The sequence below is a fragment of the Rhinoderma darwinii genome, chromosome 7 (assembly GCF_050947455.1).
Source record: "Rhinoderma darwinii isolate aRhiDar2 chromosome 7, aRhiDar2.hap1, whole genome shotgun sequence".
NCBI classification, from domain to species: domain Eukaryota; kingdom Metazoa; phylum Chordata; class Amphibia; order Anura; family Rhinodermatidae; genus Rhinoderma; species Rhinoderma darwinii.
The window spans coordinates 109,869,642-109,885,813 of NC_134693.1; the positions used below are offsets into that span (position 1 = coordinate 109,869,642).

At 42.7% G+C, this 16,172-nt stretch overlaps 1 protein-coding gene across 1 annotated transcript in view; it reads right to left on the reverse strand.

The window, feature by feature from the left end:
* Positions 1-16,172, reverse strand: part of CFAP92 (cilia and flagella associated protein 92 (putative)) — a 181,420-nt gene that overhangs the window by 81,941 nt on the left and 83,307 nt on the right. The window contains exon 6 of the mRNA XM_075833826.1: positions 1,306-1,396. Within this exon, the coding sequence (XP_075689941.1) occupies positions 1,306-1,396 (91 nt within the window). The remainder of the gene's footprint in view (positions 1-1,305; positions 1,397-16,172) is intronic.

Genomic DNA, 16,172 nt, shown 5'->3' on the forward strand with positions numbered 1-16,172 from the left:
ATGGGTGACGGATGCCACTGTATGGCATCCGTCACAGATATACGTTAAACGTATGCGTCTGGGAGCTCCCGACACAATAATCCATATAAGGACAGTGATGTCAGGAGCTTCCTCAGAATTGGCACACTGCACGGGACTCCGGCTCTGGGCTTGCCCCTAACATCACTGTCCATATATGGACAGTGATGTCAGGAGGAGAGAAGGGGTCCCAGGCGGAGCGCTTAAAGCGTCTCTGTTTCTGGACTCCGACAATGGGGAAGTCCGTGACATCACTGTCCATATATGGACAGTGATGTTTTAAGCAGAACAGGAGTCCCAGGCAGAACCCGGGACTAAGGGCTCTGGGGTTGCCCCTGACATTACTGTCCATATATGTCCTGTTTCGGGACTCCGACAATGGGGAAGTCCCTGCCATCACTATCCATATATGGACAGTGATGGTGATGTTAGGAGCAGAGCAGGACTGCCAGGCAGAGCCCGGGACTCCGGCTCTGGGGTTGCCCCTGACATAACTGTCTTTATATGGACAGTGATTTTAGGGGCTTCCACAGAGCCAGCGTACCGGAGCAGAGCCTCTTCTAGCGCTCTGCCCGGGACTTCAGCTCTGCTCCGGACATCACTGTCTATATATGGACTGTGATGTTAAGAGGCTTCCAAAGAGCCAGTGTACCAGAGCAGAGCCGCTACTAGCACTCTGCCCGGGACTTCAGCTCTGCTCCGGACATCACTATCCATATATAAGAAGTGCTGTGAATAGGGCCTTGAGTGAGGAGGCTCAGGAGCGCACACGTCAACGTGGTGCCTCCCCCTCAACCAATGTTCTGCATAGAATCCATAGCTAGCATCTGATGTTGCTGGCTACGGATTCCAATGGACAACGAGCGGGGACTGCCGAAGTAGAAGAGACGAAGGAGCTGCAAACGAGGGAAGAAAACTATAGAATAGCAGGTTAACGCTTGCAGTAAGGTAAATATAATATATTGAAAAGTTTTTTATTATGTTAAAAGGAACACATATAAAAAAGTTTTTGATCTTTACAGGTACACTTTAAAGAACTGCTAAATGTTAAAAAATTTAACATCTGGGGTCTATACATTGTCTAGGAAACTTCACAACTGCAGTAGGATTTTTAAATATATGCCCTTCAAAGGACTGTCATAATCCTAAATTTACATTTGACCAGAGTGCAGAAACGAAGTAACAAAACATTCCAGAAAACATGCAAAAAAAACTCCAAGATCAGAAACCAATCATTGTGACATTATTTTGTACATCCAAAATTACTCCTGGAGTAAAAACTGTTACCTGTTCACTGAATTGTTCTGCTCCAGGCTCGACATGCTATGTTCTGGTACAATGACAGATGGGGATTTTTCATGCTTTGCACATTTCAGTGCTGGTAAAACAAAACACATTTGTAAGAAAATAAATTTATATTTGTCATGGAATTGAATTGCCATATAAACGTTACACAACACAATAGTTCAATCGTATTGATTTTGTCTTATTACAGCATTTAGGGATAATTTTTTGGTGTTTATGCTATGTATGGGTTCCCATATGCGTAATTATATATATATATATATATATATATATATATATATATATATATATATATATATATATTGACCACATGACCTTTAAATAAATAGGTATTCTTTTTTGGTTTAACAACACAATAGTTGTTTAATAAGCAGATAATTAAATGGGGTTTTCCCAACTCACACATCTTTGACATATCCACAGGATATGCCATAAATGTGTGATAGATGCAGGTCCCGCTACTTGTACTAGCACCTATGTGCAGAACGGGGGGTCCCAGAGGTGTGCCACACCTATGACACATTTATGCAATATCCTGTGGAAATGCCAAATATGTGTGAGCTGGCAATACTCCTTTAAAGAGCAAACACAGCACACTTCATAAATGAGTACACCCTTAAAATTAATAAATTCAGCAATTTCTCTTTACAAATAAGACATATTTGGGGTTCGTAATTGATGTAATGTTGCAGAAATTCTGACTTATCGGTTACCGAAAAAGAAAACGAAACAAGAAAATATGATTTTCTTATGAAATGATAAAACATGCTGCAAAAATTAGTATACCTTTCTGAAAGTTACTAAATACAACTTAAAGTGTAACTATACATTTGACACACTTCTGACATGTCAGTGACATGTCAGAAGTTTGGATTGGTGAGGGTCCGAGCAATCGCTAGAATGAAGCAGCTGAAGTGCTCGTGTGAGCGCTCAGCCGCTTCATGTCTGGTTGGCTTTTTCCGGAAAGCCGATGTATCGGAGTACGGGCTCATAGACTTTCTATTGTGTCCGTACACCGATACATTCATTTTCGGAAAAAGCCGAACAGACACGAAGTGGCTGAGCGCTCACACAAGCGCTTCAGTTGATTCGTTCTAGCGATTGGTGGGGGTCTCAGTGCTCGGACCCCCACCCATCCAAACTTCTAACATGTCACTATGGCATGTCAGAAGTTTGTCAAACGTTTAGCTACACTTTAATAAAATATTGTCTTGTGCTGGTTAAAAAGGACCGATCATTTCTGAGAAAAACCCAAAAAGTGATAGTAGATGACATAAGAATTAATTCCTATAGACATCATTAGGAGAGAAGTGACTTTTTCCCTAGTATAAGACTACATGCACACAACCGTTGTCTTTGTCAGTGTGCTACCCATTTTTTTAATTGATAGTACGCTGACCCATTCATTTCTATGGCCCTATGCACACTACTGCATTTTTCACAGAACTGTGTGGGGGCTGTGGGACCGTATCGCAAAATTTCGATCAGGTCCTATTCCTGTCCGTGTTTGCGGCTCGGTCTCGCCTGTTCAAGTCTTTGGCAACGTGGAATCCATCAATGGCACGCGGATGCTAAATTTTACTTTAATTTCAGCAGTGAGGTCCAAACCTCCTGAGATTCTCTTCTTTTCTTTAAAGAGGCTCTGTCACCACATTATAAGTGCCCTATCTCCTACATAAGGAGATGGGCGCTATAATGTACGTGATAGCAGTGCTTTTTATTTAGAAAAACAATCTATTTTTACCACGTTATTAGCGATTTTAGCTTTATGCTAATTACTTTCTTAATGCCCAACTGGGCATGCTTTTACTATTGACCAAGTGGGCGTTGTAAAGAGGAGTGTATGACGCTGACCAATCAGCATCATACCCTTCTCTCCATTAATTTACTCAGCGCATAGTGACACTGCGTTGTTCACTATGTGCTGTCTTATACTGACACATTAACGTTACTGAAGTGTCTTGATGGTGAATAGACATCGCGTCCAACCTGGTCGGGATGTCTATTCACAATCCCGACACTTCAATAACGTTTGTGTGGTACTTACAGCAGAGCAAAGTGTAATCTCCCTGTAACCTGTCATTTACAGCGTGATCTCGCGAGATTACATAGACACGGAAGCTCATCAGTATCACATATGGCATTATCTCTAAAGATTTAGGCCATGTGACGTTTATTTAAATACAAAAAGCAAATACATGTTTAATAACCAATAGCAATTACAAAGTTACATCAAACACACTGACTAATCTGTTTATTAAAAAAAGGTGTTCATAGCCTTTAACCCCTACCAGCACAACTCAGTAACTATACGTCATCGCGGGAGGTTACTGAGTTGTTCCCAGTGTTCACATCTAACACTCCCGAGCCACCGGCAATGGACCCTGATTAGCGGTCTGATGCCGGTGATCGATTTGATCAGTGGATCTGTACAGATCCAACAATCACATTGTTTTTACTGTAAAAGTTTTAAAAACAGTTCCTGGGACTTGGGACTCCGGAAACGGTTACAAAGGACCCCCCTCCTTGCCTTATGTGACTGGCAATGGACCAATAGCGGCGGACCATTGCCGGCGATTTCTGTGATTAGTTGGACCCACCAATCACAGTGCGTTTTTAACCGGGGGCGGATAAAAAATACTCCCCCCCCCCCACGACGGCTTACACATCTCAGTCATCTGTTCAGACCTAGCAATCACAGTGCATTTTCTTGCAGGGCGGGTGAAAAATACAGGATACAGGCTCTGATGTCTTAGGCCCCATGCACACGACCGTATTTTTGTCCACCCGTAAATACGGGTCCTTGGTCACACGTATTCGACCCGTATTGCACCAGTATTTACGGACCCGTGCCCGGCGTATTCCACCCGTATTTACGGGCACGTTTTGGGCTGCAAAATTGCACTGCACTAATCGTCAGCCCTTCTCTCTATCAGTGCAGGATAGAGAGAAGGGGCAGCCCTTTCCGTAATAAAAGTAAAAGAAATTCATACTTACCCGGCCGTTGTCTTGGTGACGCGTCCCTCTCTTGACATCCAGTCCGACCTCCCAGGATGACGCGGCAGTCCATGTGACCGCTGCAGCCAGTGATTGGCTCCAGCGGTCACATGGGCTGTAACGTCATCCCAGGAGGCCGGACTGGAGGAAGAAGCAGGGAGTTCTGGGTAAGTATGAACGTCCTTTTTTTTACAGCTTTATCTATATTGTGATCTGTACCCACTCTTCAGGGTGCTGAAACAGCTACTGCCGATCGTTTAACTCTTTCAGCACCCTGGACAGTGACTATTTACTGACGTCGCCTAGCAACGCTCCCGTAATTACGTGTGCACACGCGTAGTCTCCCGTAATTACGGGAGCCCCATAGACTTCTATGGGCTACCCGTGCCGTAATTACGGCCTGAAATAGGACATGTTCTATCTTTTTCAACGGCACGGGCACCTTCACGTTTAAGCATACGGGGAGGTACCCGTGGCCAATAGAAGTCTATGGGCCCGTAATTACGGGAGTTTTTACGGTCGTGTGCATAGGCCCTTAGTTGGTGTTTAGTAGTTGGAGAGATCAGAGCTTGTGTCGTGTTGTCAGCCCAGTCATAGTGAAAATAGTGAATAACACATAATTTTCACTTCCCCTGTTCCCCACCACCTCCCAGTGCATAAGTGGAATTTTTTAAAATTTTTTATCACTAAAAAAAATTATTTTATTTAGTTCTTAGGTAGTTGTCCAGCTCGCCTACGTCAATTAGTCGCGTCAGTCGTCAGTTAGTCAGTGTGAGTCAGCGTCAGTTAGCGTCAATCCGTTGTCAGTGTCAATCCAGTGTGTCTGTGTCAGTCAGCGTCAATCCATTACGTTGAGTCGCTTCACTTGTCAGTAAGTGTCAGACAGTCTCAGTCAGCGTCAATCCATTGTCAGCGTCAATCAGTAGCGTCCGCGTAAATCGCGTCACTTGTCAGTCAGAGTCAGTTAGCCTCAGTTAGTAAGTGTAGTAAGTTATAAGTGTTATAAAAATAAAAAATTGTTTGTCAATGTTCATGTTTTACGTGACAAATATGAAAAAAAAAACTCAAAAAACTTAGTGTTTCAGTGTTAGCGTTAGTGTTTTATAAGAAAAAAAACAACAAATCTTTGTGTAAACACTACATACACACACACATATATATATATATATACACACACACACAAATAAAATGGCAGCGAGACTTTACACCTCTGAAGAAGCGAATGCCATGATTGCGTCCGATACGGACAAAGCGAGCGGTGAAGAACCACAGCTCTTTTTCTCCTCCTCCTCTAATGACTGAGGAACCTCCTCGTAGTTGCAGGAGGGTTAGTGCCCAGGTTCTGCCTGACCCTGGTACAGCCAGCAGTGATTGGTCAACCCCAACCAATTACACCCCCCAAATCCCAGAATTGACTGCTGCGACAGGAATTCACGTACAGACAGAAGGGCTGCCTATTATTGGAATTTTCAAATTATTCTTGACGGACAATTTTATCCAGCTCAACATTTACGCCCAGCAGTTTATTTCGGAACACCCAAACGCCTTTCATGCCCAGCCCAATGGGTTGCAACCTACCAATTGTGAAGAAATGCACACGTATTGGAGGTTAGTCCTCAACATGGGTCTCACTAAAAAAAAACGAAGTGAGTTCCTACTGGTCCACGGACATTCTCTATCATTGTCCGCTATACCGCAATACTATAACCAGACCCCGCTTTGAGGCCCGCCATAAATTTCTGCACTTTAGTGACAATTCCCAATGCCTCCCCCAGGAGGACCTCAATTTCAAAAGACTTTTTAAAATTAGGCTCTTCATTAACATTTTATTCCAAAATTTTTCACCAGTCTACACCCCTCAAAAATAAATATCCATAGATGAATCCCTGGTGCACTTCAAGGGCAGGCTGAAGTTTCGTCACTATTTGCCAAATAAGCGCGCCAGGTATGGGATAAAAATGTACAAGCTGTGTGAATCGGAGACCGGATACACACCCCCTTTCCGGATTTATGAGGGGAAGGACAGGACAATACAGCCCCCAAATTGTCCCCCCGTCCTGTCCACAACAGGGAAGATAGTGTGGGACCTCCTGCACTCACTGCTTGATCAGGGGGACAACTTGTACTTGGACAACTGGTACACAAGTGTACCCCTGTTCAAATGTCTAAAAGACAAAATAAAACAGTGGCATGTGGGACGGTGCAAAAAAATCAGAGTCACCTTCCCAAGACCCTCATCGGCCAATCCCTATCAATTGGCGAAAGCAGGGCATTGTTGCAGGATGGAATCCTGTGTGTCTGAAATTTAGAGACAAAATTTAAGTCTGTATGCTGAGATCTATACATGATGCCAGCTTCATGGGGGAGGGGGGTTGACTTGAATGGTCAGGTGATGAAACCATATAGTGCCATGAGAAAGAGTAAAATTTGGAACAAGAAATTGGCAGCATACCTTGTCCAGATGGCACTATATAACTCCTTTTTAATTTCCAGGAAAACTGGCCATCCGGGTACATACTTGGAGTACCAAGAGAAAATGATAAAATTTATTTTACTTTGTGACGAGGTGGGGGAAACGTCTGTTGCTCAAAGTAATGTTTGCCGAATTGTTCCTGGGCAGAACTTTCCTAGTAAAGTGCCTGGCACAGCAAAAAAAAGCAGGGCACAAAAAAGGTGCCGTGTCTACACAAAAAGTATGCGTAAGGATACCACAGATCAGTGCGACACTTGCCCATTTAAACCCAGACTGTGCATGAAGGAGTGCTTCCGCATCTACCACACCTCCCTGGATTAAAAATTGTATACTTTTAAAACCCACACACTTCCCTTTATCATTCTGGTCTTTTACCCATTTTTTAAATTGGACACAAAAAAACAAACAAATTAAAAACCCTCATTATACCCCTAGATGAATACCTTATACTCTAACAAATGTGTATGATCTGCACTATTTTTTTAGGCCTATGCTTGTGGCTAAAACTCATCCAAGTAAAAATATGGCATCAAAATCCTTGTGGTGCTCCTTTACTTCCAGGCACTCCTAGGTGTCCAGACAACATATTTAGACCACTTTGGGGGTATTTCTAAACTCAGAAGAAAAATACCAATAAATATCGAGGTGCCTTCCTTCACTACCTTCTACAGCAGAGGTCTCAAGAACCGCGGCCACTGGGGCTGTCATCTGCGGCCCGCGGGACACAGAGCCGCTAGTATCGGCTCTGATCCGAGACTCTGGAATTCCCTGACATCGCTGTCCAAATATGAACAGCGATGTCTCGGGCTTCCCCAGAGCCGGAGTCCCGTGCAGAGCGCTAGCATAGACTCTGCTACGGGATTCTGTGGAATTCCCTGACATTTCTGTCCATATATTTTCTACTTTTTATATATATTCCTGGCTATAAGCTCTTCTCCTTTGTCTGTGTTTTGATACATATTATGGAGCTGCCTATTTGATTACCTATGGGGGTATTTTTTTGAACCGTACCTAGCCCGCAGTACTAATGCTATTGGGAGTGCATATATTGATTACACATGAAACTATGACATGTCAAAAGTTTTTTAAAAGTTTAGTTACTCTTTAAAGGGAATGTGTCGAGAATTAAACCTTTTTTTTTTAAGTTACTTATTTCTATTATATTTTTTTATGTTTTTTGCTGTATTTTTTTTTTCATGGTGGAGAGTATTAAAAATGAAATAATAATTTGACATGTTTTCCTATGTTGGCCACCAGAGGGAGCACTTCCCAGAATTACAGCAAGGTGAATAAGGAAAAGCAACCTGACTCACAGCTGCCGTACATGTGGGAGGGAATGTCACCCCCCCCCCCCCCTCCTACAAGCCAGGAAAAGGTGTCTTCAAATTGCTAAGCAGTGTCCGGCTGCCATTTTGGGTGTGATTGTACAAATGCAGAAGCTATAGGATACACCAAAAGGCTAAGGGTATGTTCACACGCTTACTAAACAAAGGGAAAACAGCTCCTGATTTTCAGCCATTTTTTAATTAAACTCGCGTTTTTGGCGGCGTTTTTTTACGGCCATTTTTGGAGCTGTTTTTCTACAATGAAAAATGACTCCAAAAACGTCCCAAGAAGTGATATGCACTTCTTTTTGGAGGGCGTCTTCTTACATGCCTTTTTTGGAAAACGGCCGCGTAAAAAACGCCCTGTAAGAACAGAACGCTGTATTTCCCATTGAAACCAGAGGGCAGAAAACATTGCGTGTGAACATATCCTTAGAATGATGAAAGTGAAGTGAATGACTTTTCAGTTGACAGGTTCACACGGCGTGTATTTGACACATTTTTTTGCGCATTTTACGTGCCAAAAACCACATAAAAAACGCTTGATTACGCTTTTTATTTACATAATTGGTAAACTGCACTGCTAGTACATACAACGTGCTTTTTACACACGCGTTTTAAAAAAAACGTGTTGCGTAAAATAGAACAGTGGGTGGGGTTGTGTGTGGCGTAGTTGCATGTTTAGGGGGAATTGTGTGTCTGTGTATGAAGGATCAGCGGCGCCCATGCATACGCACAAATATAGGACACAGCTCTGCTGCGCACACTACACGCTCAGCCCTGCTACACACACACTCACTCAGCTCTGGTACACACACACACTCAGCTCTGCTACACACACACACTCAGCTCTGCTACACAGACACACACACAGCTCTGCTACACAGACACACACACACAGCTCTGCTACAGACACACACTCCGCTCTGCTACACACACACAGCTCTACTACACAGAGACAGCTCTGCTACACAGACACACACACAGCTCTGCTACACAGACACACACACAGCTCTACTACACAGACACAAACAGCTCTGCTACACAGACACACACACTGCTCTGCTACAGACACACTCTGCTCTGCTACAGACACACACACACTCTGCTACACAGACACACACACTCTGCTACAGACACACACACACACACACACTTTGCTCTGCTACACAGACATACACACACTCTGCTACACAGACAAGCACACTCTGCTCTGCTACACAGACACACACACTCTGCTCTGCTACACAGACACACACTCTGCTCTGCTACACAGACACACACTCTGCTCTGCTACACACACACTCTGCTCTGCTACACAGACACACACTCTGCTACACGGGCACACACACTCTGCTACACGGGCACACACTGTGCTCTGCTACACAAACACACACACTCTGCTACACTGACACACACACACTCTGCTACAGACACACACACTCTGCTACACAGACACACACGCTCTGCTCTGCTACACACACACACACACTCTGCTCTGCTACACACACACACTCTGCTCTGCTACACAGACACACTCTTCTCTGCTACACAGACACACTCTGCTCTGCTACACAGACACACACACTCTGCTCTGCTACAGACACACACTATGCTCTGCTACAGACACACACTATGCTCTGCTACACAGACACACACTATGCTCTGCTACACAGACACACACTATGCTCTGCTACACAGACACACTCTGCTCTGCTACAGACACACACACACACTCTGCTCTGCTACAGACACACACACTCTGCTACACAGCCACACACACTCTGCTCTGCTACACAGCCACACACACTCTGCTCTGCTACACAGCCACACACACTCTGCTCTGCTACACAGACACACACTCTTGGGGGCCCATCGGGGGTCACGAGAGCGGGGGTCTGTGAGAGAAAGGGACAGAGACGCACACCTTACCTGCAGTGCAGCTGGTCTTCATGATGGCACCTGTTATCTCCTTACAAATCGGCTTCTCTGCTGTGTGACTCTGACCTGCGTCTGTGCACTACAGAGCCAGATAGCAGAGGCAATGGACGGCTCACGTTCATTGTGCCCTATGCCCTGCAGCTGCCGTATTCCATCTCTGTATGTGTCGTTAATCGACACATACAGAGATGAAAAAATTACAGCCCCCATAGAGAAGTAAAAGTATGAATACAGTGACAACACAAATAAATAAAATTTTTGTTCACATTATATTAACCCCTTCCCTCTTTGGTCACTTTTGACATTCCTGACAGAGCCTCATTTTTCAAATCTGACATGTTTGACTTTATGTGGTAATAACTTCGGAATGCTTTTACCTATCCAAGCGATTCTGAGATTGTTTTCTCGTGACACATTGTACTTTATGTTACTGGCAAAATTTGCTCGATATGTTCAGTATTTAAAGAGGCTCTGTCACCAGATTCTCAAATCCCTATCTCCTATTGCATGTGATCGGCGCTGCAATGTAGAGAACAGTAAAGTTTTTGTTTTTTTAAAAACGTTCATTTTTGGCCAAGTTATGAGCTATTTTATATATATGCAAATGAGCTTTGAAATGGGGCGTGTTTTTTTTCGTATGTCCAACTGGGAGTGTATTGTGTTTTTAACTGGGCGTGTTTACGTGTATGACGCTGACCAATCAGAGACCAGTCAGCGTCATACACTCCTCTCCATTCATTTACACAGCACATAGTGTTCTTACTAGAACGATGTGCAGCCACATACACAAGTGTCCTGATAATGAATACACATGACCTCCAGCCTGGACGTCATGTGTATTCAGAATCCTGACACTTCTAAATCTTTTCTGTGAGATTTCCAGCAAGGGAAACGAAATCTCGTTGACCTCGTAATCTCGCGAGATTACGCGTGGCTTGCTGTAATCTCACAGAAAAGAGTCAGAAGTGTCAGGATTCTGAATACACATGACGTCCAGGCTGGAGGTCATGTGTATTCATTATCAGGACACTTGTGTATGTGGCTGCACATCGTTCTAGTAAGAACACTATGTGCTGTGTAAATGAATGGAGAGGAGTGTATGACGCTGACTGGTCTCTGATTGGTCAGCGTCATACACGTAAATACGGCCAGTTAAAAACACAATAAACGCCCAGTTGGATATACGAAAAAAAACACGCCCAGTTGTCCATTTCAAAGCTCATTTGCATATATATAAAATAGCTCATAACTTGGCCAAAAATGAACGTTTTAAAAAAAAAAACGTTACTGTTCTCTACATTGCAGCGCCGATCACATGCAATAGGAGATAGGGATTTGAGAATCTGGTGACACAGCCTCTTTAATTGTGAAAAACACCAAAATTTAGTGAAAAGTTTTAAAAATTTGCATTTTTCTCAATTTAAATGTATCTGCTTATAAGACAGGCAGTTATAACACACAAAATTGTTGGTAGTTAAAGAGGCTCTGTCACCAGATTTTGCAACCCCTATCTGCTATTGCAGCAGATAGGCGCTGCTATGTAGATTACAGTAACGTTTTTATTTTTAAAAAACGAGCATTTTTGGCCAAGTTATGACCATTTTCGTATTTATGCAAATGAGGCTTGCAAAAGTACAACTGGGCGTGTTGAAAAGTAAAAGTACAACTGGGCGTGTATTATGTGCGTACATCGGGGCGTGTTTACTACTTTTACTAGCTGGGCTTTCTGATGAGAAGTATCATCCACTTCTCTTCAGAACGCCCAGCTTCTGGCAGTGCAGATCTGTGACGTCACTCACAGGTCCTGCATCGTGTCGGCACCAGAGGCTACAGTTGATTCTGCAGCAGCATCAGCATTTGCAGGTAAGTAGCTACATCGACTTACCTGCAAACGTCGATGCTGCTGCAGAATCATCTGTAGCCTCTGGTGCCGATGTGTCCTCGCTCGTCTGACACGATGCAGGACCTGTGAGTGACGACACAGCGTGATCTCTGGAGAACACGGCTGTGTCTGTACTGCCAGAAGCTGGGCGTTGTGAAGAGAAGTGGATGATACTTCTATGCACAACGCCCAGCTAGTAAAAGCAGTAAACACGCCCCGATGTACGCACATAATACACGCCCAGTTGTACTTTTACTTTTCAACACGCCCAGTTGTACTTTTGCAAGCCTCATTTGCATAAATACGAAAATGGTCATAACTTGGCCAAAAATGCTCGTTTTTTAAAAATAAAAACGTTACTGTAATCTACATTGCAGCGCCGATCTGCTGCAATAGCAGATAGGGGCTGCAAAATCTGGTGACAGAGCCTCTTTAACATCCCCTATATGTCTACTTTATGTTTGAATCATTTTTTGAACATACTTTTATTTTTCTAGGACGTTACAAGGCTTTGAACTTTAGCAGCAATTTCTCACATTTTCAAGAAAATTTCAAAAGGATATTTTTACAGGGACCAGTTCAGTTGTAAAGTGGCTTTGAGGGCCTTATATATTAGAAACCCCCAAAAAGTCACTCCATTTTAAAAACTTCACCCCTCAAAGTATTCAAAACAGCATTTAGAAAATGTCTTAACCCTTTAGACATTTCACAGGAATTAAAGCAATGTAGAGGAGAAATTTACAAATTTCATATTTTTTTGCAGAAATAAATTTTTAATCACAGAAGGTTTTACCAGAGAAATGCAACTTGATATTTATTGCCCAGGTTCTGTAGTTTTAGGAAATATCACACATGTGGCCGTAGCGTGCTACTGGAATGAAGCACCGGCCTCAGAAGCAAAGGAGTACCTAGAGGATTTTGGGGCATTATTTTTATTACAATATATTTTAGGCACCATGTCAGGTTTGAAGGGCTCTTGCGGCCAAAACAGTGAAAATCCCCCAAAAGTGACCCAATTTGGGAAACTACACACCTCAAGGAAATTATCTAGGGGTATAGTGAGCATTTTGACCGCACAGGTTTTTTTTACAGAAATTATTGGAAGTAGGCCGTGAAAATTAAAATCTAAATTTTTTCAAAGAAATGTAGGTTTAGCGATTTTTTTTCATTTCCACAAGGACTAAAGGAGAAAAAGCACTGCAAATTTTTTTTAAACATTTCTCCCGAATAAAACAATACCCGACATGTGGTAATAAACGGTTGTTTGGAAACACGGAAGGGCTTAGAAGTAAAGAGCACTATTTGGCTTTTGGAGCTGAAACTTAGCAGGAATGGTTCGCGGACATCATGTCACATTTACAAAGCCCCTGAGGGGACAAAATAGTGAAAACACCCCACAAGTAACCCCATTTTGGAAACTAAACCCATTGAGAAAATTATCTAGGGGTATAGTGAGCGTTTTGACCCCACAGGTTTTTTTACAGAAATTATTGGAAGTAGGCCCTGAAAATGACAATCTACATTTTTTCAAAGAAAATGTAGGTTTAGCTAATTTTTTTTCTCATTTCCACAAGGACTGAAGGAGAAAAAGCACCGTAAAACTTGTAAAGCAATTTCTCCAGAGTAAAACAATACCCCACATGTGGTAATAAACGGCTGTTTGGACACACGGCAGGGCTTAGAAGGGAACGAGCGCTATTTGGCTTTTGGAGATCACATTTAGCAGGAATGGTTTGCAGAGGCCATGTCGCATTTGCAAAGCCCCTGAGGGGGACAAAACAATGAAAACGCCCAAAAAGTGACTCCATTTAGGAAACTACACCTCTTGAGGAATTCATCTAGGGGTGTGAAAAACATTTTGACCCCACAGATGTTTCATAGAATTTATTAGAATTGGGCAGTGAAAATAAAAACAATCCTTTTTCTTCAATAAGACGTAGCTTTAGCGCAAAATTTTTCATTTTCTCAACAAATAAAGGAAAGAAAGAACCCAACATTTGTAAAGGAAATTCTCCCGAGTACAGCAATACCACCATATGTGGTCTTCACCTCCTTTTTTTTTCGCACACGGCAGGGCTCAGAAGGGAAGGAGCGCCATTTGGAGTGCAGATGTTGCTGGATTGGTTTCTGGGCGCCTGTGGGCCCAAAACAGTGGAAACCGCCCAGAAGTGACCCCATTTTGGAAACTACACCCCTCAATGCATTTACCTAGGGGTGTAGTAAGCAGTGTGCACTCGATGTTGCAGAGTGAAAATGGGATTTTTTCCATAGATATGCATTTATGTGGTGCCCAGCCTGTGCCACCATAACAAGACAGCTCTCTAATTATTCTGCAGTGTTTCCCGGTTTTAGAAACACCCTACATGGGGCACTAATCTTTTGCCTGGACATTCGACCAGGCTCAGGAGTGAGAGAGTACCATGTAAAATTGAGGCCTAATTTGGCGATTTACAAAGTATTGGTTCACAACTGCAGAGGCTCAGATGTGAAATAATAAAAAGAAACCTCTGAGAAGTGACCCCATTTGGAAACTACACCCCTCAAAGGCATTTATTAAGGGGTGTAGTGAGCATTTTAACCCCACAGGGCTTTTCCATAAACTATTGCACTGCGGATGGTGCAAATTAAAAATGTATATTTTTTCCTAGATATGCCATTTCAGTGGCAAATATGTCATGCCCAGCTTATGACGCTGGAGACACACACCCAAAAATTGTTAAAAGGGTTCTCCCGGTTATGACTATGGCATATATGTGGAAGGAAACTGCTGTTTGGGCACATTGTGGGGTTCAGAGCGGAGGGAGCGCCATTTGGCTTTTGGAGAGCGGATTTTGCTTGGAAGTAGATTTGTTTGAGTATTGCTGGTGTTTCCATTTATAATGTGGGGGTACTTGTAAGCCGGGCAGAGTACATCAGGGGCATAGTCAGGTGGTATAATAATGGGGTAAAAAAACAATAAGATCCATAGATGTGTGTTACGCTGTGAAGCAATCCTCTCTGCACAGGCCGGTGTCGCACTGATATATGGCGTCCTTTCTTATCCCCCTTTTGGTCCACAATCAGCACCTTTGCAGTTTGGGGAATTTTGCTGAGAAAGTGTTGTCCTGGTATAATATGGGCACGCTCGCTTCCAGCAGATATTTTTGAGTCCTCCCCTTCCTGGTTCCCTAATTTTAGGTCCTTGATAAATCGCCTCTTGAAACAGAAGAAATGTTCTCCTCGGGCCGGCACAACTGCATATTTTTTAATTCCTGACTTATTGGAGCCTTAACTAATTTTATTTTTTCATAGACGTAGTGGTATGAGGGCTTTTTTTGCGGAACGAGCTGTATTTATTATTGGTACCATTTTGGGGTACATGCGACTTTTTGATCACCCTTTTATCCTATTTTTTGGGAGGCAAGGGGACAAAAAACGCAATTCTGGCATCGTTTTTTTAGTTTTTCTTATACAGCGTTCACCACGCGTTGTAAATTACATGTTACCTTTATTCTGCGGGTCAGTACGATTCCGGCGATACCGAATTTATGGCACTTTTTTATGTTTTACAACTTTTTGCACAATAAAATTACTTTTGTAAAAAGAATGTATTTTTTCTGTCGCCAAGTTGTGAGAATCATAACTTTTTAACTTTTTTGTCGACGGAGCTGTATGAGGGCTTGTTTTTTGCGAGACAAGCTCTAGTTTTTATTGGTACCATTTTTGGATACGTGCGACTTTTTGATCACTTTTTATTCCAATATTTGTAGGGCAAAGTGACCAAAAAACAGAAACTCTGGTAAAGTTTTTTTTTACGCTGTTCACCGCGGGCAATAAATAATATAATATTTTGATACCTCAGGTCGTTACAGTCGTGGCGATACCAAATACGTATGGTTTATTATTATTTTTCAATAATAAAGGACTTGATAAGTGAAAAAGGGTGATTGTGTTTTGTTTTATTTTATTACTTGAAACTTTTATTGTTTTCAAACTTTTATTTTTTTCACTTTTTTATACTTTTTTTTGACACTTTTTCTCAAGTCCCACTAGGGGACTTGACGGTCCAACTGTCAGATTTATTTATTTTCTAATACATTGCACTACCTACGTAGTGCAATGTATTAGATCTGTCAGTTATTCACTGACAGCAAGCAGATTAGGCTTCGCCTCCCGGCGGGACCCAATCGGCTTCCGTAATGGCAGAGCAGAAGGCCATTGTGTCTCCTGTTGCCATAGCAGCAGTCGCCAG